Raw genomic sequence first — 21,050 nt, forward strand, 5'->3', positions numbered from 1 at the left:
GACATGTGTCATGTGTAGAAAAGGTTAATGAATTAATTAAATAAATAAAGATTTATTTAATTAATAGAAGAAGTGGGATAATTAAATAAATAAAATATTTATTTAATTTAGGAAAAGGATAATTTAAATAAATAAATGTATTTATTTAAATGAGAAATAAGGCTAGAAGAGGATAAATGAATTAATTAAATAAATAAAGATTTATTTAATTAATTCAAGAATTAGGCTTAAATAATTAAATAAATAAAATATTTATTTAATTGGACATGACAATTTTAGGTGTCTACAGTAAAATTTCAACATGATATATGTATGTATATATATGTATGTATATGTATATGTATGTGTGTGTGTGTATATATATATATATATATATATATATATATGTATAGCACTAAGATAAGGTTGGAGTTACACATATGTCCCTAGGGAAGATGTTATCTACCCTCATAGCTACCATTTTCATAACTTAAGCAACCTTAAATATATTTGTATAGGAAATATAAACAAACCCAAATAGAAAAGAAAATAAAAAACTACAGTAAAACCCCTTAAGTACAACTAAGGTGGGTGAAAATGGGTTCGATAAAATGAAGCTTGATGTGTGTGTGTGTGTGTGTGTGTGTGTGTGTGTGAGAGAGAGAGAGAGAGAGAGAGAGAGAGAGAGACAGAGAGGATAATCTATCCCTAAGATACAAAGTCATGCATGTCTCTTTGGAACAAAGCTTGTAAATGAAGAAACATTTGACAATTTGTACATGAAGATATTAACTACCTAATTAATAGTTAAGCATTTTCCATGAATGAGCTCCCCTTGTGCATTCCTTTACCCACTTCTCCATTCCTCTCTCATTCCCTTCTCAAAACAAATATATGTTGTACCTTCTAGACTAGACAATGTGAATTGTTGATAATCTACAAGTTGTATACCTACAACCACTTACATTATTTCATCCTCACATATAAATATTGTTTCATACTATTCTAGTTTCTCATGGCCTCTCTTTGTTTGTTACTAAAATAAACCTGTCACCTCCACAAAATTTAATTTTATTCTCATCCTAATTACAAGTTTCTCACTACACATATGTTAATAGTTAACACTACAACTCCATGCAACCCATTATAGTGCATCACTTGCCTCACTATCCATTAGGTATATTCTTCCCTTGGAGGTAGCTCACTTGGTGTTCAATCTATTTATTCCTTTCTTCCTTCATTACTAGTTTATAATAAAGGATATGTATTCTAGTTATCATTTCTTTCAAATTCTTATCCACCTTTTTCATTTTCACCTCTAATATTCTCTCCATACTACCGAATCCATGTCTTTCTCTACAAGCCACTCTTTTGGATAGGAGGTTAACAAAATGTCACTCAAACCTATGAATATACTACAAGCTACACTCCATATATTGAGCACACATAGTTACTATTTAGTACATATCAATTCCACTTAAAACTCTTAACCCACATATTTTTAAATTACTTCATAATTGGTGCTTCTATTTTAATTGCACATTGACTTGTTGTAGATTAGATCACAATTAGTGCTTTAATAAATACTAACTACACTCTCAACATCTCTTGTAGGAAATATATCTCCTCTAATGCCATTTGATGTAGGGTAAATTTAAAAAACCCAAGTATGGGTTGCCTAACCAAATAGATATACTATGTAAATTTCTATTTATAAAAACTTTTATTTGGTCTAATCTTGGTTTGAGTGGAAGTCTGCATAGAGAAGGAATTTCTTTTATGGAAGATGTAAAGCACATCTAGAGTAAACAAGCATGAAATATAAAAGATTTAATGCATTTTTTTGACATAAGTGGCTCCAATTTGTATGCTAGATTTCTAATCATTTGTAAAAACTTCTAGGTAACATAATACTTGGGTTGTGTAATATTATTATATTTCTTACTAGATAATTTAACTTAAAACCTTACTAGATATTTTACTTATATCATTGGTTTTGCATGTGTTTATTTATAATGTATTTGTAGAAGTGATTTGCATTTTAAGTCTATAAAATTAAATGTAGTAGTAAATTTATATAGTCAACTTTGATCACATGTGTCATATTAAATTGTGCTTGTTTTTATTTATAAATACATTTTTTGTAATATGTAAATAGATTCTTGAACTTGTAACTTTGTATAATTTATGTAAATTTATATATGTGCGGGTGTTATCTTTAGTATGGATGTCTTTGACATAGACGATCAAAATCCCCCACCTCCACCTCAAAACCCTCCACCTTCATCCGTTCCACCTCCACCTCCACCCCCTAGATTAGAAGAGGGTCAATTGAGAGCACAAATAAATGAAAACCTCGAGATCATACAACAAAATATTATTACTGTAGTCACACAAATCTGTCCAGCTTAATTAAATAAATATTCACTATTTATTTGATTAAAAATCCACTAGCCATCAGTTAATTAAATTAATATTTAATTAATTCATCCCCAAACATTCTTCTATTAATTAAATAAATTATTCAATTTATTTTAATTAATTTATTAAATCAAATTCAAATCAATTAAATAAATAAAATCTATTTATTTAAATAAAATCCCCCTTTTCCTCTTTTAAATAAATTAACATTTATTTAAATCATTTTAAAACTCCCCCCACTTGCATTTTCCTACAAATGCAACTTGCACACATTTATTGAAATAAATGAACTTTTATTTTAATAAAACCCTATTTTCCCTCACCCACCAAATCCACTTGCAAAATGTAATCCCCTTCTAGATTCTTCTAACCCCTTCCTAATTAGCCTAAATCCATCCCCTAATTATTGTCACATTCCTAAGCAAAATGGAGTCACTTCTCAAAGATTCCAAAGTCTTTGAAAAGCATTTAATGCTTTGTGTGTTCAACAAATTAACCCCCAAAGTCTTCCAAGACCACTAATGGCTCTTACATGACCATTTATGGCTCTTACATAACCATTTATGGTTATTTCAAATTTGTCCCCCCAAACATTTATTGTTTTGACCACATTCATCCATTTCACATTTGCACAAGAGTTTATCCATTGGATAAAAGCTTTATTCTTTGAATAAAGAGTTTATTCATTCAACCAACCTTGACTTTAACTCCTAAGATCATATCAAGCATTTAATGCTTATTCCCTCTCCTCTCAACCTATCTCACATTGACACTTGTCATCCTGGGATTGGGTTGAAATCCCTCACATGGATTTGAAATCATTCAATCCTGACCCTTTTTGAGATTGCTCAATCTCAACCATCCATTGCTCCATTTTTCCTATAAATAGAGCTCATTCCTTCATAAACCAGATCCTGAAAACTTGTATGCATTTAAGCTATAGGCATTTTAAGAGAGCATTTTAGCATAGCAAACTCATGTATTGTCATTTTGGTTAAAATAAATCATTTTAGTATCAATAGCTTAATATTAACTCTTCATTTTACATTTGGAGCACAATACTACAATCTCAATCCTCCATAAGCATCCATAGTGCAAAAAGCTGCTGAGAGCTACACTATTTTGGAACTTGGAGAGGAGAGGAACAAGGGAGAAGAATCTAAGAACATGTTAGGAGGTATTTGGAGATGCCTCATCATATTTGCTTCTTTAGTTAAATATGCTTTCATGTTTTTAGTGTCTCTCTTGATATGCCTGTTTAGATTAGTTTTTGATTGACTAACACTAACGATTTTCTGGTTTCTTGTGTTATTTATCTTAAACTAACCTTGTCCATTTAGCAGGGCATCAATTACAATCTGAAATGATCTTGATCCCCCCTTTTCATTTTGTACATTTTGCAACTTCAATACAAGTTGGTGTAAACTCTATTTGATCTATTGATATAGAGTTAGATCAATTCCACCAATGGAGAGAGCAGTTGTATCAGTTTCATGTTGATGGATATACTTATAAACAAATCAATGATATCAAAATCACCAAAGCACATATAGCCCCATATTTCATTAACCCTCAAACACAACTACCCATTCCTCCCACCCAAAACAGAATTTCAATTAGGTGGTGTCAGCATCCACAAATATCTACACATTTCTAGGATAGCTCGTGGATGAGATTTTATCATCCATCACATTGTGGTTATGAGGTGCCTTTTATTTGTTAAATAAATTATATTGTGAGTTTGAATTGGGTATAAAACTCAATTATTTTGACATGAGGTTTTTTCAGGGTGTTGGGGGTGGCATGCCACAACACAAATTAGGGGAACATTCTATTACACCCTTATTTAGTCCACCCATGGTTTCTCCTATTTCTCCCACTATATCTACACCTATGCAACATAGAGAATTGGTTTCTGCCTTTAGTGCTTTGAGTGCCCTGGCCTCTCAGGTAACCTCAATGAGAAAGCTTTCCACATGGTAGTTGCTTTGCGATCAACACCACATATGTGTACAATTTGTAATCAGATATGTATAGGTCCTACTCTGGGCCTTGAATCCACTTCAGATGTACTAGCAGCTGTATCAGATGATATCAGATCATATGATTTTTTTGCTCGGATGATCATCTCAGACAGGTATACATGTGTGTGTGAGAGAGAGATATACATTAAGTGCAAGCTTTTTTTAATACAATCTAATGTTTCATTAAAATTGTTTGGTGTATGTAGATGCTCGGGCTACACCTAATGTTCAATTCAATATTTAATCTACATATACACAACATGGTACACCTTTTGGGGTAAAAATAACAATTTATGTAAACATTGAACTATTTAAGTTATCATGTTGAAATTTTACAATTAACAATTAAATCAATAAAATTATTATGTTCAATTTTGAATGTTTATTTCTCCAAGGGCCAAGTCATGTCATACCAACCAGAGAGTGTCAAAAATGTAGCACCCACATCATCAAGCATTGAGCATGATCCATCTAATATATGTATCTTTTAAAATGTGTGTTATACACACACACACACACACACAAACATATATATACATATATACACACATCTATATATATACATACATATATACATGTATATATATTTATGTATACACATATATACATATATATGTATGTATATATATGTATGTATATACATATACATATATATAAATGTATATACACATATATATACATAGATATATATACATATATATATACATATATATATACATATATATATACATATATGTATATATATATATATGTATGTGTATATGTATATATATGTATGTATATACATATATACTTATATATGTATGTATATATATGTATACTTATATATGTATGTATATATATGTATATATATATATATATATATTTATATATATATATATATATATATATATATATACATACATATATAAGTATATATGTATATGTTGAAGCTAGACTAACTTGATCTATCTGATGTACTTGCAACCTCTTTTAACCATCTATTCATCTTTCACCAAGTATTTATATCAGGGTTTATTTAGCATCTTTCTATTAGGTCAAAAAATCACCAATTTCTAATAGTTGTATAGGTACTCCTTATATGGGTTGTATTTGCCTCACTTTTATCTATATATACTCCACTCATGTCATTGATTCCTAGTGATGGATATGAGCTTTGTATATGCGACTTTGCATGTCTCTTGTATTCTTAGAAACTAGGTTTATTAGTTTAATCTTGATTCAAGAATCGTATGTTGATAAAATAAATTAATTTTATTCTTGTAATAATTCTTCGATGGACAATTTATATTTATATAGAATGCAACAATAGAAACCAAGCCTACCAAAAATAAATAAAATGAAAGGCTAATGCTATGCATATCCATAAAACCAAAAAATGAGGCATAAAAAAAGGGGCCCTTAAAAAGGGGAAAATATTTACAACAAAGAAGACATTCCTTAGCCATTAATCGATGATCCTATTGACACCTACAAATTTGATGAATTTTCAGTACAATGTGACCCTTCAATTGATGACAAGATCTTATTTTTGAACTTTGTGGCAACAAAGCAGCTTGAAACTTTTGGCATTAAAAACTCCCATTTTGTGGGTCATAGAAAGGTTCTATAAGTGATAAGGAGTATTCTTATTCTTTTTTTGGTTTGAAACGGATGAGGTTTGGTCATAATTTTAATATGTTCATGATTTGGAGTGAGCCTATATGGTCATGTAAAAAGGTTTGAATTTTTTCATTTTGGTGATTACCTATTTTCTTATTTTCAAGAGGTAGATGCAGAATTGGATTAAGTTAAAGGGTTATGTTGAGGTAGCATTGGTTCAAGAGAAAAGAAAATGTGTAAGTTATCACCTGATTTTTAGGTCCATAACAATTGTAGCAAACCATGAAGTGACATATGTAGGAAGAAGGTTCAGGTTTGCTTGTAACCAATTCACACCCAACACAGATGATATCACACCATGAACTTTGGCACAAGGCATGGTAAATGTTGATGGTAGAGGAAAGAGAGGTACATCCCCCTTTAATCGCATATCCAAAAAACCACCTCTGAGGAGAATTATGAATGTCATTTCACATAGAGCAACTGACACCATTTGATGAAGACAATGCTGATGTGAAGCCATTTTACAAGCTTTGGACATGTGAGAGTTAAGTGTAAACAATACAAACCTACGAGCATAATGAAGACATGAAAGAACATGAACCAGCTGCAAGTTGAGCATTTGAAGGAAATGAACAAAATGTGTCATTTGTCCTAGCACGGAGATACCAAAATATATGAAGGACAAGAGTTCACTTTTTGTGAAGCATACAAACTAAAGAAACACAAGGGAAGGTACATGTAATGACAATAAAACAATTATAAATCAAGTGCGTAGTTGAACCTTCAAGAAGGACTCATCCAACAATAAAAATGATGAGGTCAGCATCATCATAATCCCACAATCCAAAGGGGGGAAATAGAATACATCTCATGATTTGAAATAATAATTTCACACTTTGATTTGATAAGAAACATGCTGCAAAAAAGAGCACAAGGTTAGAAAAGCATAACACTTCAATATGCCCAATCAGACTCCACTTTGTTCTTGACTTCTAAATATTGATAAAGATAATTTTATGATACAATTATCTCCCCTTCCTGAATGCAGCATTCCTGATTTACCAGAAAGTCAACAACCTGATTAGCCTCTCTGTAACAATGCATAGCCTAAAATTTTTGAATTTTTTTAACTAGTGACCTGACTTCCTAAACAATGTAGTTGATTTTCTAATTCAGGGCATGAAAACCATTAAGAGCCAAAATTATATTCATAGAGTCCCCCTCAATTACTAGATTATTGATTTCTTATGAGATTGCCAACTTAATACCAAATAAGAGTTCTTGAGCTTTTGAAATATTATTTGATTTGTTTGGGATCCTTCCATACTCGTAATAATAAAACTCCCCAAATGATCTTTGATAATACAATCAATGCCAAACACCCCAGGATTGCCCTTCGAAGCTTTGTCAAAATTGAGTTTATAGAAGTTTGAATGAGGCATTCTCCATCTTATTTCTTGTCTATTAATCTTCTCAGTTGAGTTATGCATAAGGCTACCTTTGAAAGGGAGCTTCATGTGCTTCCATTCCTTTAATACTTTATTATCCCAAGATGTGAAAAGAGAGTCAAGTTTTTTATACTTAGTTGTATATGCATTAACAGCCTCAAAGATTGCCAATTCAATTTTCTTTGAAACTATCTCAAAGCTACTAATTTCTTTTCAAAAGATACATTTATTTCTTTCCCACCAAATATTCCAAACTATGACAACTGGAGCCACCTCCCATATGACTGCAAAAAAAGAATCTCTATACAATCTAGACCATGATTCAAAAATATTTTTGAGCTTAGAATGGAGAGGAGATTCCAACAATCCTAAGCAAAGCTATAGTTAAGAAGAAGGTGATCCCTTGTCTCTAAACTTCCATCACAAAACACACAATCAAAAGGAGGGGTGATACCAAGACTTGATAACCTATTGCTTGTCAAAATTATACCCATTAATGCCAACCAAGCAAAAGAGCCAACTTTTTAAAGACTTGCCCTAGTCTAACAGAAAGAGAAACCTCTTGAAAAAATAGATTCATCAGTGCTTGTGAGAACATTGTAACCTTGTTTGACTGTATACAAACCAAACTTTGAAGGTAACCAAATAAGCTTGTCCTTAGATTTTTTAAAATAAATCACTCTCTTCTTAAGTTGTAAAGACAAAGATTCTTTTTTATTATGAGGTTCATTTACAGTAGACATATCTTTCCAATTTACTAACCAAATTACATTACTGCATGAAGTTTGGAAATAATCACTAACTTTGCATCCCCACACAGATTTTAGTGTGATCTGAATAACATCTAACCACTACAGTTAATCCATTGGAGAGAACCCATTCCAAGAATCCTCCCAAAATCTGATTGAATTGTCATCATGAACTAACCATGTCAAATTAGGAAGAAATAACTCTCTACATTTAATCAAAAAATTCCACATTTGGGACCATGTTGGGAGATCAAGAATGGAGAATATTCTTTCTAGATCATCAGTATCAAGGTACTTCGCTCTAATAATGGATGCCCAAATGGAACCAGTATTAGCATATAGCTTCCAAATAAATTTAGCCCCCAAAGCAATATTTCTATCATCAAAATTATGAATACAATCCCCCTCACAATGGTTAGAGGAACAAACATTCTCCCAAGCCAATAAATGAATTTTACTCTTGGGATCCGTATTCCCTTTCCAAAGTAAATTCTTTAAATGTGACTCCAGATCTGACTTAACATGTCTTGACATAGGAAGTACAAACATTATGTAATTTGGGATTGTTGCCAATATTGTTCTAATCAACACAATTCTACTAACTAAAGACAACCATGAGTTCTTCCATGAAGCAATTTTACTTTTAACTAAAGTGGCAATATTTGTCCAAAAACAACCCTTATTCAGGCCTGAAAATAGAGAAATGACTTGAGATACTTACATAGAAAAGTGTCATGTTTGAAACCAAGAACTCTAATCAGTGAATTAGCCAAAGTAGGAGAACAGTGAAGTAAAAACACTTTAGACTTAGCTGCATTAACCTTTTGCTATGAAACATCATAATAAATCACTAGTACTTGCTTAATAACCTTATCTTCTCTCACCGAAGAACTACCAAACAATATTGTAGCATCAACAATTAAAATGTGTGTCACAACTACATGAGTTTGAGGAAGAAGAATTCCTTTCCAGATACCTCTATTATGAACTTCAAAAACCTTTCTACTAAGTGCCTCTGCCATGATAATGACTGAAAATAGGGAGAGTGGATCACCTTGATGAACTCCCTGAGAAGAAGAGAAGAATCCCAAAGGGTTCTCATTGATAATGACATAAAATTTAGCTCCTAAGATATAGGATAAAATCCGTTTGTACCATATTTTTGAAAATCCAAATTTAAGAAGGACTTGATGAAGAAAATGTCATTTCACTCTACCACAAGCCTTCATCATGTCATGCTTGATTATCATAGACTGCAATTTGTGGGTTGAGATTGAATGAATAATTTCAGGTGAAACTAAAGACCCTTTTGTTTTTTCCTTTCCAGGAACAAACCCTCCTTGTTGTTGAGAGATGATTTTCAAAATAATCTTAACCAATATGATTGAAATTGCCTTTGTGACAATTTTATTTAAATAGTATTACAAAGGAAAGTTGGCCTAAAATTTGCAAATGACGAGGGGGTGGCCAACTTAGGAATTAGAGAAATAAGGGTAGTGTTAAATTATTTTAGCATGCAATAACTTTTCCTAGACTCCTTCACCACTCTCCAAACATATGTCCCCAAAAATTCCCAACACTTTGGGAAAAACAATGTTGTATACCCGTCTAGACCCAGAGCCTTATCCGGCTGCATGAAAAAGACAAGTTTTTTAATTTTTTCTAAAGAAAAAGGTTTTAACAAATCTAATTTATCTTTATTTGTCACTAACAACAAAATTTGTTGAAGCATTTCCTTAGTTTTCAACTTGGTTTCATTTGGCAACTTATCTAAACTTGCAAATAATGAAGAAAAAAATGAAACTACCTCATCTTGAATCTTTCCCTTATCTTTCAATATTTATCCAATAACACTCTTAACATGAGTAATGAATTTAGAAGCTCTTTTTATCTTAGTAGAAGAATGGAAAAAATTTTGTTTCTATCTCCTTCCTATAGCAAAGTTTCCCTTGATTTTTGTTTCCAATAAATCTCTCCTCTTTGAAGGACTTCTTCTAATTGTAGATTGAGCTAGATCTTCTCTTTATATGAGTGTTCATTGATATCATTTTGAATAATCTTCTTATTGAGATCCACAATTCTAGTTTCATGACCTCCCTTAGCCTTAAAAATGTTCTTAAACACAAACAAATTCCAAACCTTAATCTGAGCTTTCAACCATTGTAGTTTCTTATAAAACTGAAAGATCCTAGACCCTTTAAAAAAAAGGTGCATTACTCCACAAAACTTGAACTTGTGGCAAGAGGGACACATCCCTAAACCACATTTGTTCAAACTTAAATGAGCCCATTGCTTTAAACCGTAATGGGGAAGAAGGAATGGCAGCTAAAAGAGGGAAATGGTCTAAACTAGTCAAAGGAATAATTTGAGTTTGGGGGAAGCCCAAACATGTTTCACCATGTTCGATTAACAAAGAACCTATCCAAGCATTCAACAATGTGAAGAAAACCGCTCCTTCTATTCAACCAAGTGAGATTACCATTCAAGGGCACGCAGCCTTTCAAACCATTATCACCAACAAATTCATTAAAATCTTGCATTATCTTGAGTGGAGGAATAATACCTCCCACCTTATCCCTGATACATAAAACTACATTAATTCGCCCCCAATAATAAAAAGAACATTAGTAAAATTGGCCAAAGACAGTGAAATGCACTCCCACAAATGTTGTTTGCCCAAATTAAAGGTTGGTCCATGCGTTGAAATCAAGTGAAAAACATTATTTGAAGTTTGAATTTGAACCTGGATGAAGTTTTCCTTAACTAAAATACTTTTGAGCTTAACACTAGACTCCTTATAAAGGATAGAAAGCCCTCCTAAGGCACCTATAGATTGGGATGCAACATATTTCCAGCTTCTCCATTTTGAAAATGGTTGTGAATTTGGCAAATCAAAAAAATTGGTCTCATGAATTGGAATAATATCCACCCCACAACTCTCAATCTGAGATTTGATAATGCATCTTTTGTTAGGGGCATTAATGCCCCTAACATTCTAGGTGATTATTTTAATGTCTGGTTTGGAGAGTGTCTCCTCGAGATAAATTTCTCATCTAGTGTTGACTATAATGCTTCTTTAACTTCGTCAGTTGTTTTTCTAGAGAGCCTTTTCTTCTTTGGAGCTCTGCCAACTTTACCTGTCGGTTTGATTTTAGAGACTTCCTTTTTAGATCTAGTCTAGTAAATTGAAGCCTTCTTCGGGGTCTAAACAGATAGGACTAGAGGGGATAGTTCATCTATTTCATGAGGAAATTGAATTGGTGAAGAACTGACATCATTATTTAGAGTAGAGGACTCAAGAGAACCATTGTGAAGCTCCAATAGTAAAGGTGTATCAAACGAACCATGATCATGAACCCCTTAAATCTCTATGGATACATAGACGGGCTGCAAAGAGCGATTTAGTGAAACTTCCATAAAAAAACATAGGGGCCATAAGGGGCATGTACTTATTGATACAACCAAACCCTCATTGAGATTTAGTAGAATGCAGAGATTCATCGAAATTTGTTGATGAGAAAACATGCTCTGCTTCCTTTTCTATAAATTTTGTACATACCTTCAAAAGTTGACTCTCAGTCAAATTATTATGTTCTCCTACCAGAAAAGTGTCTTTGAATTGAGAAAGGAAGGATTTATTCTCTTGAAGAACAGATGAATGAGAAAAAGGTATATTCAACAATGAGGGCTTAGAAGGTACAAAGGAGATCATTAATCTATTCATGAGAACTTTTTGAAACCAATCTCTGACTAAATTGTCCTCCACCTAGATACAAACACTTTGAAACTGAAACCATTCTAAAACAACCTTTAATCATATTGAAGAAATGTGTTTCATCAATGGAAGATGGAATAAGGGTCGAATGAGCCCTAACCATCCCTTGCCCTAGAGGAACAATAATATTATCCTTAGGAGGAGACACAAATAAACAACAATGTCATGGATCTATAGCATGGTCTTCACAAACTTTGACCTCTGGGAATTGCTCTCCTTAACATGAAGATGAAAATTGACCCAACTTGTTGCTGAAATGATTAACTACATAATAGGATCTTGGAGGACAAGAGGTTGAGTCTAGAATCCATATTTGGAAGAAATTGTCAATTATTTGGGGAATAGTTTAAATAGATTGAGCAAAGTACAAACTCTAAGGGGAAGCCAACATTTGAATTAAATCTAAATCCCAATACTTTAAGGGAATAATAGGGGCATATTGCATGACAGATTTACAAGTTATATTATTTATGTGAAGTTTTGGCATTCCAATTTAATTAGTATATAAATAGTATACTGTATAAAATATGGTAAAAAAAATTATCCAATATTATCACTAGATTTTTAGCATTCCTAATTATATAATTGCACACCTCGATATACATAGTCATAGACATGTTTTAAAATTTTATATATATTTTTATAATATAATTAAAATAAAATTATTTATATAGATTAAATAAAATACAACCATAATTTAAAAATTATTATTGACCACTAATACAAATATCTTAAAAAACATCTTTTAAAAAACATTTTATAATTCTTAAAAATATTAACTTTAAATTTAAAAATAATACTCTATATACCCAATCATACTCAATCATAGACACACTTTTAAAATTTATTTATATTTTTATAATATAATTAAAATATTTTTTATATAAATTAAAATCATAATTTAAAAATTAGTATAAACCGCTAAGATCTCACATACATCTACCTATATCAATTTTATTCATTTTAAAAATTATATTATAATTTTGAATTTTTATGCCCTCTTTTAAAACATAATAAAGATTTTCATATATATTAATTTTAAATATAAAAAACAATAATATGCACATAATATTATTCCTATACAATTTGAACAAACCATGTAATAATAATTACTTTTGACACTCTGAAAGAGTATTCAGCAGTAGTAAGTATCATATACACTGTGCAGAAGTTAACTGTCCTTTGTCTATTATTGATGAATGTTTACCATTCAAGAAAGAGACTGATACACTGGTTTCTTTGAGCCGAAAACTTGCTCCTCTCTTTATTCGTGTCTCTCTTTTAACTCGAGCAGAAAGCTCTGATATGTAATCAAAAGAAAGAATACTGTACTCGGATAATTAAAGCTAAATTTATATAAACACTATGTAGCAGCGAACTTCGGACTCAACATTAATGGAAGAACATGGTATGGAATATAACTATTTTCCGTGATGCTCGCGAGACAGTGTTATTGCTAAAAGCACATCGCTTGCACCCATTATGGTATCCTACAAATGACTCTGAAAACAATCAACGCAGAGTGATTTGATCGATAACAGGCCCACAGAAAGTAACGCCGTCATCACTGCGCATGGTATAAAATTCACTGGTGAACACAATGCGAGTCTTCTTAGAGGCCGCAGTGAAGGAAAGTGTAGCGGTCTTAAACCCTCCTTTTCCTTGTGAGTCGTAAGGAACCTTCATCGATTCCTGCCCGGCAAAAGCCACCACCATAAGTTTACCTTTGCATTGGTTGCCCGCATCTCCAACCGCAAAGCTGAGAATGTATTTTTTACCAGGTGTTGTTCTGACCGTCTGTGAAATAGCGTTCTCTTTGCCCGCAATCAGTTCCACCGCTGCATTTCCATGTGGAACTGCGAAATGGTGGCGAATGGCGTCGATGTACTTGATAGGCCTGAGCGACTCCACCACCCATCCGGGCAGCGCGGTTACCGCGTCCTCCCGGACTGGAGAAATCAGCACACCTGACGACGCGTTGGGAAATACGTAGGGGCCTTCTTCAAAATCTCCATTCCTTATCAGATTCTCTGTGCCCACAAATCATGACTGATTATGATCAGTCTTAAACAAGTCATGTCGATCTAGGCTACTATAATTTTAGAACAATGATAAATTTAAATAATATATTCTAAGCTTTGATTTGTTTAGATGATTCATCTTTATCTTTATCAGACAAATTTAAACAATATATTCTAAGCTTTGATTTGTTTAGATGATTCATCTTTATCTTAATCAGATTCTTTGTACCCACAAATCATGACTGATATGTTCAGTCCTAAACAACTCACGTCCATTTAGATTATCACAAGTCTAAAACAAGGTTCAATTAAACAATATATCTTAAGCTTTGATTTGTTTAAATAATTTATCTAAAAAAATCACATTAATAAATAAATTATGTTGAAAAAAATAGTGTAATTTTAGATAAGTCAAATTTAGAATATTTGATCATAAATCTAAAAAAATAAGTGAATTTGCAATACAAGACTAATATGTTGATAATTTGGGCAATGTGGAAAAAACAAAAGAATTGGTAATACAAGACTAATGTTTTGAAAATTTGAGCAATCTTAAGTGTTTGAGAGTGATCTCATTGATCATGAATCCACAAACTTAAGGCCAGTCTTAAACCACACACACTAAGCAACATATTTAGCCTAGAGAAAGTTAGTCAACTCTAAGTGTTTAGCACTTTTAAGCCTAGAAGTGTAAGCTTAGTGTGTGCGGTTTAAGCCGTTCCCAAAAAGATATATCAATATGAATATATAATAAATGCAATGAAATCACATACTAATTTGTGTTGGTAGTAAATAATCTTGGGGATGTAGGTTAGGTTTTCTTATTACAATCTTAATAAGTTAAGTTTAAGAGTGTGTTGTTTGAACCTAACCATGTTGATCTAGATCTATATGCTAATGTGATATTAGATGAACCATCTAAATAAATCAAAATTTAAGAGTTTGTTGTTTGAATCTAACCATGCCAATCTAGATCTACATCATTTGATCGCAACCCTAGAACAAACTAAGAGAGTTGGCTATCTTAAGCACTTAAGATTGGATTATCATCCACAAAATTATATATCAATAATAATATATAGTTTATGCAATGAAATCAAATACTAATTTATGTTGATAGTAACAATATTGTAGATCTAGGTTAGATTTTTTTATTACAATCCTAAAACAAAACATCAAGCTTAAACAACACACTCTAAGCGTTGACTTGTTTGGATCACTCTTCTAAAATGACACTAATAAATGGGTTGTATTGAAAAAGGTAATGTGATATTAATGAACCATCTAAACAAGTCAAAGCTTAGAGTGTGCTCTTTAATCCTAGCCATGCCAATCTACATCTTGATCACTTGAAGCCTAGAACAAAACAAGATAATTAGCAATACAAGGCCAACATTCTAAAGAAAATAAATATTGATCAACAAAATTATAGATAAACATCAATACACAATTTATGCAGTAAAATTACTAATTTATACAGATAACTAATAATGTTTTATGATTTAGATTAGATTTTTTATTACAATCCTTAAACAAAACAATAAGCTTAAACAACACATTCAAAATTTTGACTTTGTTTAAATGATTCATCTAAAATTGTACTATACTAAATGAATCCTATCAATTAAACAAATCAAAACCTAACGTATATTGTTTAAACCTTATCATGTCCATCTAAATCTAGATTATTTGATCGTAACTCTAGATCTAAATCACCTGATCGCAACCCTATATCAAAACAAGAGAATTGGCAATATAAAACCGACCTCCTGAGAATTTGGGCAATCTCAAGCGCTTGAGAGCAACCCCATCGACCACAGGTCCACAAGCAGGATCTTCCTCCTCACCCGGATTATGAATATGAAATTCAACAATATCAGCCGGAGCTCGAAATCCCCACGAGTAGGCATCCCATCCAGTACTAGCATACACCGTCTGGATCGATATCTCTCCCCACACGGGCGGAGCAGAGATATTCAAGCTTTCAGCTTTCGCGCAGGTACGAGCAGCATGAAATGAAAGTGAATAATATGAGCCTTTTTTCACCTTAACACTATGGCTGACAACTGTCGCCTTGTTTCCCAGCCTGACTGCGTGTGTTCCCCGAGGAACAACCACTACCATATCTTGGGGTTTACGACCCGAGTGAATGTATTCCACCATACCCATTACTCGCCAGTATGGCAGAGAATCTTCTCCTATGAGCAGAAATCCCTTCAGATTCGATGGTTCTGGGCCTATCTCAAAGTTGCCATTCGGAAGCATTCCTGAAAGGAAAAAGGAAGAAGCATTTTAGTGTTTAATCCGATGATGGGTCATTGGGTGTGATTGAAAAAAATTGCATCTGAACTCTTTCTTTATCATAATGTACCTATTGTATGAATTCTTCTGTAAATAATGTATTTCGAGAAATCAAGCTTACCTTCTTTTGCAGTTCCGCAACTGAGAAGTAGAAGCAAAATAGCGGAGGCTAATGCAATTGATCTCTGCATTTTAGACGCTGTCACCAATTTCTATTCGAGCAGATAACTAGAGGATTTTTATAAGAATTGCCAAAACAATATCAAAGCTGAATTAATTTGTTTATGAAAGTGGGTGTGTATATATAGAGGGAAGCATTGCAGGTGGAGGAAACCGCGTTTTAAGGTGTGTAAACATGGAGTGTCCACCATATGAGGCGACCGTTATGGAAGGAAAGCCAATCTTAGAAAAGCGCCGACGATATGGCTAAGGCGCTGCTGTTCACTCGTGGGAGTTGAGAGAGTTTCAGGAATGTGCTTTGCCAGCTGTTCTGCCAAATTTGAATTTGGTAGTGTCTACTGTTACATTGCATTGATTGAAAAACGTGTACAGATAAGCTTCTGTGTATCATATTGAATCACAGCCATCGTCGCATACGCTACGCAGAACACGGCCCTCAAAGTATTCCCATTCACTGGCTTCAATTCTAGTCACTGGTTTTATCTGGTTGCTTAAATTTTCTTTTAAATACTTACTGGTTCCATGGATTATTTTCTTGTAAATACTTACTGGTTCCATGGATTATTTTCTTATAAATACTTACTGGTTCAATGTATTTTGTTATATAATTTAGCAAAAAGATAGGTTTAAAAAACGATGAATATGATTTTAAAAAGGGAACATAAATCGTGACTACGTAATTTTTATATCAATTTTCATTTTTCACTATGGAAGATTATTTATTCATAAAGTTGTATTTAATTATTTGATATGGAAATATATGGGAGCAAGTCTTCGACTAAGAGTCAAGAATTGAGAGGTATCTATTCTGCAAAATGACATGAGCCTAGTCTCATTTTGTAGAGATCGTTGGTAGGCTTCGCTGAAACTTATTTGGCTAAGAGCCAAGGATTGACCTCCATCTCTTATGATGTCAAGAGCCTTCTACCAAGTAAAATTTTTATTGGTATGCTCATTGAGAACCATTCAACTTGACAAAAGACCTATTGACAAATTATTATTTTTTATTAACAACTATTTTATTTGATATAATTTATAACTAAATTTTTTTAATTAAAACTTATTGTATTTTAAGAATTTTTATTTTTATGTAATTTTTATTCTTATTTTTTAAAATTATTGTCATATGCTAAATTCATCTAATGTAAAGCAAACTAGGAATGAAAGGGAAAATCACGAATCCCTATCCTAATTGGAATTCAAACAACAAACAATGAAATAACACAGAAGCAAAAAACAAGAAGGTAATATAAATCAATTCAAACTCCCTATTTCATGACTACGTATCGCTTCCATTGTTCTTCTCTTCTTTGTGGTATGGTGGCTCTTAGATATTGCACTCGCAACCTGCAAATGACACAAAGATTCAAAGTTCGTGATTGTTGAGAATGAAGATTGAATGCTCAATTTATAGATTTTTGGAGAGGATTAATTGAAAGGTGGAAGAGATTGATCAAGAGGTGGAACTCAGTTGAGCTCACATGTTGATTAATAGTTGAACTGTTGATTTGAAGGTGAAACATAATAGATTGAATAGATTAATTGAGTCAACTGATTGAGAAAAAGTTGACTAAAAGATGAAAAATGATGATTGGAGGAAATAAAGAGGATGAAATAGTTAACTAATTGAAAGCTGATTAAGAGCTTTACTTAGAAAAAGCTAACTAAAAGATAGAAATAGGAATTGAAGAGATAATGATTTAATTAATTGATTGATTGAATTAATTAATTTAGCATATGCTTGAACTTTGACTTAGATTTCCAATTTAATCTTTGCATGAGATTTAATTCAAATATTGAATTTATTTAAATTCAATTTAGTATATGAATATATTTAGAACTTGACTTTAGAATTCAATTTGATTTTTGAAATCATGCACATGTATTTGAAATTAGAAGAAATTTGAAGAATAAATGAAATTAAAAGAAATATGAATTTGGAGAATTGGAATTAAATGAAATTAGAAGAATTAATTAGTTAATTAAATAATTTAAAGAAACTATTTAATTATTTAGAAATGAACTTTAATTAAATAATAAAAATTATTTAAATTAAAGGATTAAAATCATAATTAATATTTAGAAAATGATTGAATGATTAGATGATTAGAAATAGAAATTGAAAATAGAATTTATTTAAATAATAAAGATTATTTAAATTGGGGAATTAATTAGAATTAATTAAATAATAAATATTTAATTAACATTAGAAGATGATTAAATGATTAAATGATGATAGAATTGAAATCGAAATAATTAGTAAGATGATGAAGAAATATGAATTTAGAAGAATAATATTAATTAGCTTAATTAAAATAATTAAAGAATTATTTAATCAATTAGACGAATAATTAGTACATTATCAATGAGACATTTTTAGGTGTCTACATTTGCCCCTCTTTGAGACAAAGTCAGAACAACGTTGTTTGAAAGAAAAAAAAAAATTTCCTGCCCCAGTTTGCCTCAGTAACACTGTATAGCATAAATATGCCCCCTTAGAAAAGGTGGTCGAAAAATTCATAAATTGAGACCATATTTTTTATATCAGTATAATGAGCAATCGTGCGAATTTTCACGCAATTTTGAAATCGTTTGAGTAGCCTACAAGTTGTTTGAAGTTGACGGGGACCACAGGCATCGGAGTGGGAAAAAAAAACTAATTTTGAGCTTATAAATAGAAATTCTAGCTTTTCATTTGCTCATTTGCATTGTGATGAATTCTTGGAGATCCTTGCGAGGTTTTTTGTTTTCTTGCAATTATTTGATCATCATGGCTGGCTATAGGGCACAAGTGCACTTGTCTGATCGAGTATGTTCTTATCAAAGACCTCTGGGAACTAGCAGCATGGTATTTTTCCATTTTTTTTGCCTGTTTTTTGGATTTTTTTCAAAAATATCCAGAGAGCTATTGTTTTACTTGTCATGCATACACCTTTTGGTTTTAAGGCATTAGCACTAAGTGTCACACAAATGCTCTAAATATACCGCAAAAGCTTAAGTGTCACGCATAAGTGCTTAGTATGACGCATTCGCATAACTGTTCATGCATTAGTTGTAAATGCTACGCATTCGTTGTAATTATTATGCATAAGCATTAATTGTACCACAATAGTGTTAAATGTCATGCAATAGTATTTAACTTCACGCATTTGTTGATAATTGAATTGTTTGTCTTGCTTTAGATAAATTTTTGTAATCACATTATCTGATACCTGACATTTGCAATATTTTCTCTGTGCAAGAGAATATTGGAGTGTTATACTGCCAACAGAGCAGACCCAATGGACTTGATCTTCGAGTTGATTTACTTGATGAGGAGATTGCACATATCCGACATTAGGTTTATATCATGTTTTACATTTGCCAGAGGTTACAACCAACAGGGCCTTGATTACAGCATTAGTAGAGCGGTGGCATTCTGAGACAGGTTCCTTCCATCTTCCTACTGGTGAGCCATCCATTACCTTAGAAGATGTTTGGCATATGCTGCATATTCCCATTCATGGTGGGAGAGTTGTATATGATCATGGCGATGGCTTTGCTGGATTGTGTGCCCTTTTTGAGTGTGAGGAGCAGGATTTATAGATCAGTGGTCATTATGATATTCCTTGGGCTTGCTTGGACTATGATGATCTTACTATAGTATTGTGCAGTATCATAGGTGGTTTGTTGATTCCTAACAGACGAGGTCATGGCTTTCCAGTTGCATGGGACAGGGTGCTCCATGATATGATTGTTCATCATTGAGTATATGTTTGGGGTCCTTGTCTTTTAGCCATGGTTTATTATCAGATGCACGACATTGTATACCTAGGATACCGATCTATCAGTTGTGGTGTGACATTGCTCCAGACTTGGGCGTGGGAGCAAATTTCTATCTCGAGACCAGTTATTCATGTTGACTTGCAACTTGAGGAGCCCTATGCGTATAGATACATAGCTGGTATTAGACACAGGGGTTCGGGTAACACCTTGTACTGGCGACATCAGCTTGATATTTTGCAGCATTTCATTTGGAGACCATATTTAGATTGTCCTGGTTGGACAGATGATGCACGACACTTGCCTTTCTATAGACAACAACGATATCTTATTGGGAGGACTATTGAGACTTAGAGGATTATTGAGATGTCTCTTCCAGGATGGGTACTTAGATAGTTTGGGGAGGTACAGTTGACACCTATTGTTACAGCGTACTTTGCTCATGTTTCTTGTGAGGTTTCTGATTGGGGTGTATGCATATAGCCACATGTGGCAGTTGTCAAATTTGATGCTCTTCAGGCATTACAGTGGGGTTGGAGTGCAGGTACAGTAGATCCAGGGACTACTCCTAAGTATGATGCATGGTGGGCCAGACATAGGCCTATTCCACTGACTGATCCGACTATTTTGATCATAGCGCAATAGATACAACATCCTAGACAGCGACTGAGGATTGACATGGGGGAGAGGAGAGGAAAGGGGAGTGGAGGGAGGAGGAGGAGAGGAGGGTGGAGATGAGGGGGGTGGAGGAGATGAGGGAGGAGATGAGGACGTAGACATTGGTG

At 32.7% G+C, this 21,050-nt stretch overlaps 1 protein-coding gene across 1 annotated transcript; it reads right to left on the bottom strand.

Moving 5' to 3' along the window:
- Nucleotides 1–13,307: 13,307 nt before the first annotated feature.
- Nucleotides 13,308–16,514, bottom strand: LOC131041513 (protein DUF642 L-GALACTONO-1,4-LACTONE-RESPONSIVE GENE 2). The gene is made up of 3 exons (XM_057974630.2): nucleotides 16,445–16,514; nucleotides 15,789–16,289; nucleotides 13,308–14,031 (listed from the first exon to the last, which is right to left on the bottom strand). The coding sequence occupies exons 1-3, from the start codon at nucleotides 16,512–16,514 to the stop codon at nucleotides 13,514–13,516; spliced, it is 1,089 nt and encodes a 362-aa protein (XP_057830613.2). The 3' UTR covers nucleotides 13,308–13,513.
- Nucleotides 16,515–21,050: the final 4,536 nt, after the last annotated feature.

Source organism: Cryptomeria japonica, chromosome 7, assembly GCF_030272615.1.
Source record: "Cryptomeria japonica chromosome 7, Sugi_1.0, whole genome shotgun sequence".
NCBI lineage: Eukaryota > Viridiplantae > Streptophyta > Pinopsida > Cupressales > Cupressaceae > Cryptomeria > Cryptomeria japonica.

Coding starts and splice junctions, on each gene's coding strand:
- LOC131041513 (XM_057974630.2), bottom strand. CDS start 16,514: ATGCAGAGATCAATTGCATTAGCCTCCGCTATTTTGCTTCTACTTCTC. Junction 16,290..16,444: donor TTGCGGAACTGCAAAAGAAG/GTAAGCTTGATT, acceptor TTTTCCTTTCAG/GAATGCTTCCGAATGGCAAC. Junction 14,032..15,788: donor ATTGCCCAAATTCTCAGGAG/GTCGGTTTTATA, acceptor TTGTGGGCACAG/AGAATCTGATAAGGAATGGA.